Below are 10,000 nucleotides of genomic sequence, written 5' to 3'. Positions count from 1 at the left end.
CCACAGCGAGCTTTGGGAATGTCAACTGTACACATTATGAAACCAGTCTAGGTTTTTATCACTTTTTCTACAAACTCTACACATTGAGAACATGAATGGACTGACATCAATTAATTTAGTTAACTGGGCCTGGGAAGGTAGACCAGCATCTCTGAGTGATGAACTGTATAAGGTCGTCGAAGACTGCATCAGTACAACACACAGCATCATGTATCATTATCAGTAAAAAAAGGAAAAAAAAAAAAAGAAAAAAAGAAAAAAAAAGAACAGCGCCATAAAAAAGCATGAGCAAATCTGCACTTCTACAACAATTTGGTATTTTTTTGTTTGTTTGTTTGTTTGTTAACATGCCTTCCTTTGTACAAAACTAGTGCCTCATCCTTGCTGGTCATGTCATGTCTTAAGCGTTATCTTCTCTAGATTTTTAAGAATATTCGCATATAAGTTTATATATGTATATTGATGTGCCATACCTTGCGGACTTATAAAAGAAGAAGAAAACAAATTCTGATAAAATGTGTACATTATTTCAGTATATATAAAAAAGACTCCAAATGGAGAGTGACAATTAACTCCATATCAAAATGTGGGTCAACAAAGAAACATAGAAGAGATTGCACTCTTGGAAAGACTTCCTTAAAACAAACATAGGTATAAACTTTGTTAAGTCTCTCCACATAATTATTGCTTTACCCACAATTCATAAATAACAACTAAGTAAAATATATATATATCATATAATATATATAAATATATAAATTCTATGATAAAAAGAGATTAATCATGACTAGCGAAATCCTAGAGACAATTAAGATGTTCATCTCTACCCTACTTCTATCTCCATTGGTTATTACAATCTTACAATTGCAAGAAACAATTTAGGAATAATTACGACAGGAAAATATGCCTAAACCAGTTAATAATGATCTATAATTGTACTTCCATTATAATAGTTAGCAAGACATACAACAATAAGCAAAAAAGAAAAATGAAAAAGCTAAATTCATTAATAATCACCTCAGATTTAATTAATAATAAACTAAAAAGTATTCTAGGACAAAATCCTATTACCAAATTATAAATCAAAATATTTTGCTACACTTAAATGAAACACACAACACTCCCTAAACTTCTATATGACTCTTGTCGTGAACCACACTGTTAGGCCAACAAGCTCATCCACTCATCAGAAACAGCGGTTCACAGGTTCACCGCCTGATTTGAACAAGCTTGCCCGTGAGAGTCGAGTGTGATCCCACGAAAGAAATATACAAGTCAAGAGCAGAAAACGTTTCCTCTACCACCTAGTGAAAGAAGTGTCAACTTTTCGAGTAGAGAATACTCAGTATCACTACTCGGTACTTGGAGATACATAAACACCAACGTGGGAATTAAAGGTAAATATGGAGTGAAATGGGCATTCAGTCTTCAATAGCTTATTGGTACGTTTTACAAATCTATTCATAAAAATTATTTTTAATAAATTATTAGAAAAAAAAAAAACAACACATGTAAACATTATCATCAGACAAATATGATCATCTTTATTGCTAACAAATTTCCTCTGTATAATATTACTGTCATTCATCAATCTTTATTCTTATCAAAACGTTTAATGTAAACTGTAATGACGAGAAACTACAAAGCGAAACAGCTCAACACCATTTCGTATGTGTTATCACACCTAGCTAACTAAGAAAAAAGAACCAGCAAGGATGGCAATATCAAACATCTGGCAGACATATCAGAAGGATCGAGTTTCAGACATAATATAATATGCAGAATGGTGGAGGGTGCAGGGCTAAACTTCGCAGGAGTTCGGTTCATACCAGCTCATTTCACGATCCTGGAATGAACAACACCGAAACTGTCAATCTGAAGGTCACCATAAACTGTTGTGTCATACCCCTGAACGTCTCAATTGGTACTTCATTTAACAACTCTGGTTGGTGTTTTTTTAAAACCTTAAAAGACATTATCATGGATCAGTGGACATACTGCAATGTTCTGAGTCATAATCACCACAAAAAAACTAATTATGTACTTGAAACCAACATAGGAGCAGCTATTTGGTTGGACAGTTGAAAAGGAAAGCAATCTAAGCTTCTTTGATTAATGAAAGCAAATTGTCAATCATGATAAATGAAAAAAAAAAAATTACAAAAATTAAGACATTTTCTGCAAAATAAACACTGTAAAAGGAAGCATAAATTTTGGTTATCTACAGCATAAAACTTGCATGTCCAGTCACTCCTTTCTGACTCAAATAACATGATAATATAATAAAACCTGGTGATCATAATTAGATCGTGCATTTGTTGAAGTACCGAGATTCTGGGCCATCTGTGCAAATATGAGCCTCTTCGGTACGGTGAAAAGTCTTGCCTGTGCAAAATTACTGCCAAAAATTTGTATGGACAAGACTACTTCCCCCCCTAACTGCCCATCTAATAAATCTATCACATAATATGTAAGGCTTGCTTGAAAAGCAAATCAACGACTCACTCACTCACTCACTCTCTGACTCTCTGACTCTCACACACACACACACACACACACACACACACACACACACACACACACACACACACACACACACACACACACACACACACACACACACACACACACACACTCTCTCCTCTCTCTCCTCTCTCTCCTCTCTCTCCTCTCTCTCTCTCTCTCTCTCTCTCTCTCTCTCTCTCTCTCTCTCTCTCTCTCTCTCTCTCTCACACACACACACACACACACACACACACACACACACACACACACACACACACACACACACACACACACACACACACACACACACACACACACACACTCACACACTCACTCACACACTCACTCACACACTCACTCACACACTCACTCACACACTCACACTCACTCACACTCACTCACACTCACTCACACTCACTCACACTCACTCACACTCACTCACACTCACTCACACTCACACTCACTCACACTCACTCACACACTCACTCACACACTCACTCACACACTCACTCACACACTCACTCACACACTCACTCACACACTCACTCACACACTCACTCACTCACTCACACACTCACTCACACACTCACTCACACACTCACTCACACACTCACTCACACACTCACTCACACACTCACTCACACACTCACTCACACTCACTCACACACTCACTCACACACTCACACACTCACTCACACACTCACTCACACACTCACTCACACACTCACTCACACACTCACTCACACACTCACTCACACACTCACTCACACACTCACTCACACACTCACTCACACTCACACACTCACTCACACACTCACTCACACTCACTCACACACTCACTCACACACTCACTCACACACTCACTCACACACTCACACACTCACACACACACACACTCACACACTCACACACTCACTCACACACTCACTCACACACTCACTCACACACTCACTCACACACTCACTCACACACTCACACACTCACTCACACACTCACACACTCACACACTCACTCACACACACACTCACACACACTCACACACACTCACTCACACACTCACTCACACACACACACTCAGGCAGATGTACAAGCATGCACACACACACAGACACCTGCAGACGCATACAGGCATAGACATGCACACAGGCACAGGCACAGACACAGACACATGCATACATAGGTATAGACACACGCACACAGGCACAGACACATGCACACATACACTTGAATGTTACCAGATTCTATAAATAATAATAATAATAATAATAATAATAATAATAATAATAATAATAATAATAATAATAATAATAATAATAATAATAATAATAATAATAATAATAATAATAACAACAATAATAATAACAATAATAAAAGACTCCATTTCACAAAACTGTAAGTATGTATAAAAATGAATAAAAATAATCTGTAGAATGATAAGCAACATTACCCAAAGCAAGTACGTGTAATCTGGTAAACTTCAAAATATATACAAATCAAGAGCAGAACTCTTCTGGAGGAAATAAAGTTAGTAGTCTGGTCCTGCTTTTTAATCTACCATTTTCCTATTTAGGGCAATCTGGCTGTTAAAACAATTACATAAAAAATAAAAAAGATAGATGACCGGATATGTCATTAAGAAGCCATCAATGCACTGTGCTATCTTGCATCTACATCAGCAAATCAACCTTCATATTTCTTTTGAAGTCTTTGCACACAAGATGTATTTGATGATTTTTATACTGCCTACTCCTCCTGCCAATTAACCAGCTATTCTCCTTCTATGACGTATGAAGATGCTGAAAGGTTCAATAAGGATGAAAAAGATTCAGTAAGTAGGGAATAGACCTAATTTAGCAAGAAAAATATGACTGTTTGCCTATCAAATAATTCTAATAAAAGTTCATAGAAACATAGAAATGTGTGTATGTGAATGTGTGAGCAACAGCCTGTATGTACGTCTTGCTATTTACAACAGCAACGTAGGCAAACATATTGGACCATCTGCAACGTGCCCTCTTGTGATTTTATGCTATATTAGTATTACACATCACACCCTACTCTTCCAGCAAAATGCACTTTTTTGGGGGTATTTTCCTACAATTCTCTCACTTGTTTGCAACACCCCCTCTGTCACTACCTAAATATAAAAAATAAAAGAGAATTATATCTGGTGCAAAACAGCCAAGACATCTTTGATCAAGCTATGACTGAAAGTACAAGGAACATCAAAGGTGTCAATTAAAGTGAATGTGGAGTAAGTTGTATGGTTCATATAATACCTAAAACTGGAAAGAAATTACTAAAAGTATTAGAATATACATATATAGTATAATTGTCTAAATATACATACCTAGGCATATCTCAGCAAGTATGTGTGTATGTACATTCCATTTTCTTAAATAATTCATAAAAATTATATCAAATAAACATTCATATTATGAAAATAAACCTTAGTAAGAAAAAAAAAAAAAAAAAAAAATCCATACCTAAGGAAAAGACACTATAAAGCAGCTTCCTTGAGCCTCCTCAATTTCCACGCCACCTATTACTTGTAAATGACAGCAGTTTATCAACCCCTTCAATAATCTAACTTCGATTCCTCTGAAGTCATCAATGATTTTATTTGGTTCAGCGATCAATAGTCTATGAACTCAAACCTTTCCCACAGTACGGTAACTTATAAAAAAAAAATTCATGAGGATATAGGATACATGAAGAGGAATTACAATCCAGCAGTGTGTACCTGCCTAATAAATTACGTATAGACAACTACAACCTGGCAACCTTGGCAAGAGCCAAATGCAACCTATACTCAACCTTAACTTCTAATCTATGTGTCAACCTTAGTAAATATATCAAAGAAATTATATGACCATCAAGTTTCGAAAAAAGTCTAGATATAATATTCAGTGTGATATAAGAACAAAGAAAATGCAAACTGAAGACTCCTATATGTTAAATATATGCTATAGCCTCTATACCCTAAACCATCTGGTGAATGTACAACCCAGTGATGCCAAACCAACCAAACAGCATTTATCTGTTTTTCTATTTATTTTAATGATTACTGAGAAACACAGCAAGGTCTTCTGCCCACATCGCCACCATTAACACATTAAAATTTCAAGCTTTACAAAAATCCCTCTCATACTCTAATTGAAAAGTATGTACCAAAAAAAACTACAAAATCATGCACCTTCCTATAACTGTAAAGACAAATAAAGGTTTATAAATGTTGCCCTAAAATTTGAATATGCATTTTTTATCAAGCTCTACAACACCTGGATAAACACTAAAGTCCCATCTAAAAAGAAGAGTGTATATATTCCTAGGATATATACATACATTACTTGTGTATATGTCTACATAGGACATAGAAAAATGTTCATATATCTGAAACAGCCTACATCTACCTATGAGTGCTGTCCTATTACTAAATCCTTACTCCTCCTGAAATTAAAGAGCTACAATATAAGCTTTCAATTAGATAATGAATATTCTCTCATAATTATACCTTTGCCCTTAGACCATCTACATACACACATCAAATGGTAAATTTTGGAATGCTTTCATAATTTCAAATCTAAAACTGTTTCCCATGGTTATGAAGTGTTAATTCATTTGTGGAAGTTTCTATATCAAATGCCTAGTAACACTTATAATCAGCTCTTCTTCCACAATTTGTTTAAAAAAACAAGTAAGTTTTATAGTGATCTAATCTTCTATAAAAAGTTGTTTATCAATATAATATAAATTTCAGTTACTAAAGGGTCAATTACTAGGCTACCTGATATCATTTTATCCTATTCCTTGAATTTCAAGAGAGGAAAACTAATCTTATAACTTTTGCTGTTGTTAGTAATATACTGTGAATAACAGTAACAACAATAATCCTAATCTTGGGGGGTAAAAATGGTGAAGTAAACTGATGAGTTTAGGAAGGCCTATTATTTGACTCTTTGGTGACTAAATGTTTGTGAAGCCATCTATGTGTAAGCATAATTGACAAAACTACAGTGGACAGTGTGTGTGCGTGTGTGCAACTGCCATGCAAAGATACACAGCGTCCCCTGAGATATCTAGTAATGTTTGGCAAGTTATTTGGTGCCAATGGCAGAGATATTCCTAGCATATGTGAATGATCCTAATGGCCGTATTGTGAATTCCTGTTATTCCAGTAGGTCTGAAACTATAATAATGTCAAACAAATTATTGAAAACTGAAAAATATAGAGCAACAGCAACTTTTCAATGGAAATCTAGAAGTTTGCTGTTGAATCATTGATGTTGGCTACAGTCATGCACACTATAGTTGTGCTCTATTATTTTTTTTTACACTTAAACGGCTTCACTAGTACTTCGTCACCATGAAGTCTATTCTTAGGCATACTTGACCTCTGTTTTCCCCATTCCTAGACTTTTCTGGAAAAAATTGTTTTAAGTTTTATTAACCCTGAAAGTCATCAGCCATGATTGCAGCTATTCATTGAATGCACAGAAAATCCTATTCTCCACAATTGCATCAGGCCTGTAATATAGTTGCAGGATCTTTTCAAACAGCTCTTTCATTCCATACAACATTTTCATTGAGATGCACATACAATCCACCACCTAGTACCGCTTGGGAAGTTACCTTCAGCAAGACCTATGATTTCCCCCCCCATATCTCTCACTCCCTATGTAAGCCACTTCCTGCCTGAGCCAATGAAAGTCATGTTTTCTCACCTCTACCTTCACACGAATGTAAATTAGTGTGGGAAGTAATAATTTTAGTGCTGTATGGCATATTTCATCTGGGCAAACTATTTCTTTTCCTCTTCTCATATTTCCTATCCACTATACTATTACAAATCACCGAGTTCCATCCAGATATATCATTGAGCCAAGCAGGAGGGTCTGCAATTCATGAGGGTTACTATCATTCTGACAATAACATTATAATAATGATTAAGAGTAGTATCAGTAGTATTTTCATGAAAATTGATAAAATAAAACATTGATAAACAAAAATCACAGTGGATAGGCCATGTATACATATCAGCATCAACAGGTTAGCTAAACAACAATCATCCAAAACTAGATGTTATAGCAAAAATAAAGAAAAAGTACCTAGAATTGTCTGTAAATCTTCCTTAACCTATGTGCTGCTGACACTAGCAATACTGGTCCTGATGGGATCAGCAATGACACTAGCTGGAGTAAGCCTATGAAAAAAACTAGAGAAATTGCAAGGTAAAACAAGAAAAAAAAAGAAATGATGAAAAGGGCAAAGTATTCCTGGAACTTGCACTACCCATAAAAATTAAATTCTTTCCACATAATCATATGGCATGTATTTTATCCAATACAACTGAAACCTAGCTGTGATCTGTGATGAATGGCCTAAAATCTTAGGATGAAACTTATTGATATCTATATGGGCTCAAGCAGCTGTGGCTTACATTCTCTCAGCACTCCAGGAAAAGGTCAACAAACCTCTGCCATACACATTCTGTCAAGATAGAATCGGGAATCATCGCATATTTAAAGCCAAGGGAGTGCTTATCAGCACAAGGTTAGTGGCCAACTCTTGGGGTCTTGTAAATATTAACTGGAACTTTTAAGGAAATAATAAAAAAGTTAATTGTCCACTTTGTTACCACTGACTTATAAGGGAATTCTGCCCTCTGCAAACCACCTTATGGGAGGAATCCCATCCCACTGTCCCCTGTGAGGCCATTGGCTCTGATAAACAACTGTGGCCATAACTTTCTGCACACAATGAAAAAAACTATGCAGTCCTATTCTAAGTGTCTATCATTATCCGCCTCAGTAAAATTGTGCCAAGGCATGTCACAGATTTAAGGGATTATCCCTGCCTCCAACATGGAAATTGGATTGTAAACCTAATAACCATTTCAGATTTGAAGTCCATTTGCAGCTAGCTAAAACCTATTAACTTAATCGCTTTGTGACGGTATTATAAATCTCTCAGTGTCATAGACTCTGGTGATTTGCAGCAACCATCCAGCCGCTGGGCACGGGAGCCTGCTACATGTAGCAGAACCCGGCAGATCAAGCTGTTTGTTATGACGGCTATACACGTGACCCAGCAGTAACCGGTTAATATCATCTTTTGAATGGTTACATTAAATATTTTCTTATAATTAATGACAAGTTCATGAAATCCAAATTCTGGCCTTTCAATAGTTCACAAATATCAGGGTTCTGCTGGTCTTTTAATTTTGCATGACCAACAACACCTAAAAACTTACATTCCAGCTTGAAGTGGGAGGTCACCAAAGGTAGACCCAGCGCCTAGCTTACTGTCAATATTGAGCATGGAAAAAGGACCAGGTTTCCACAATGATGCCAAACGACTGCCGTTAATCAGCTGAGACCTGACACCCACCCTCCTGCTGCATTACCAAGCCAGGGGCTCTGCCACCACAGCATTTGTCGAGATCTAGTTTCTTAATTCTCTTTGCCTATGTAGTTCTTTCCTCTCTCTGAAATGGCCTTCAATCATCACTGTATTAGTCGTTTATTACTAAATAAATAAAAAATAAATAATCAAAAGCCTGTATGGAGACAGAAAAAAATTAGGTAATGGCCATAAATATATAAATCCAACACACTTAAGCATACATAATATTAGCAGAAAGTCAAAAGCCCACAATCGCTTACCAAAGGTACACCCCCAGTGACAGCAATCAGCACCTTTAGCCATCTGTCTATGCCCCCCCCAAAACAAAAAGGGTTGCCGCCCCAATTCTTGATACAAACTTGCTGACCTCCCTGTCTCATCATCTTCAAACAACAATCAAGGGAATTGCATTACAGAATTTGGACCTAAATTGAATTATGCAATCATTCTTTCAGACCCCATGCCCCCTCCTATTACTCCAACCAATAGCGCGATCTAAGTCACCCCTGAAGTGGAAATTGGTCCCAGTTTTGTCAGAAATGGCACCGTCGAATATCTGGTCAGAACTTAACCTCTTTTCTCCATGCAAGTACCATCCTACTGCTGTGGTATAAGAGTATTATATGCTAACAGGCTAACTTGAATCCCTAACTGTAAATGTGTAAAATCCTTTAACCTAAATAATAAAAATAAAAAAATAAAAAAACTCACAGGTTTTATATCATGTAACTCAATCATTAAAAAAAGAAAAAACACACACACCTAATATGCCAGCCTAACGGAGAAGAAAAAAAAAAACACACACAAGACTACATAAATATTGAATCTATAACATTAACTTTAAATATGTGAAAACCCGCCCCTTGAATGAAAACACAAGACACAACAACGGCAGATAATCATCCAAGAAAAGAAATAAACCTGAAAATAAGAGGCCAAGCGGCTCGGTTAGCGTAATTATCTGACCTGAGTGAAGTCTTGTTCCACGTCTCCGTATAGATCAATGTCCACATCCGCCATGTTGATGAGCGGAGGCCTTTTCAAACCCTCCTCCTCACCTGTAGGAGAGAAACTTTCGTTATTCCGGGCG

The 10,000-nt window shown here is 36.5% G+C and overlaps 1 protein-coding gene across 5 annotated transcripts in view; it reads right to left on the bottom strand.

The window, feature by feature from the left end:
- The window catches only part of LOC125031894 (cleavage and polyadenylation specificity factor subunit 6-like), a 40,977-nt gene that overhangs the window by 30,799 nt on the left and 178 nt on the right, over nucleotides 1–10,000 (bottom strand). For all 5 annotated transcript variants that reach the window (XM_047622895.1, XM_047622904.1, XM_047622921.1 and 2 more), the window contains exon 2: nucleotides 9,877–9,968. In XM_047622895.1, coding sequence (XP_047478851.1) covers nucleotides 9,877–9,930 — 54 coding nt within the window. In that variant the 5' untranslated portion in view covers nucleotides 9,931–9,968. The remainder of the gene's footprint in view (nucleotides 1–9,876; nucleotides 9,969–10,000) is intronic.

Source organism: Penaeus chinensis, chromosome 2 (assembly GCF_019202785.1).
Source record: "Penaeus chinensis breed Huanghai No. 1 chromosome 2, ASM1920278v2, whole genome shotgun sequence".
NCBI classification, from domain to species: Eukaryota; Metazoa; Arthropoda; class Malacostraca; order Decapoda; family Penaeidae; genus Penaeus; species Penaeus chinensis.
This window is presented reverse-complemented; position numbering and strand designations above follow the sequence as displayed.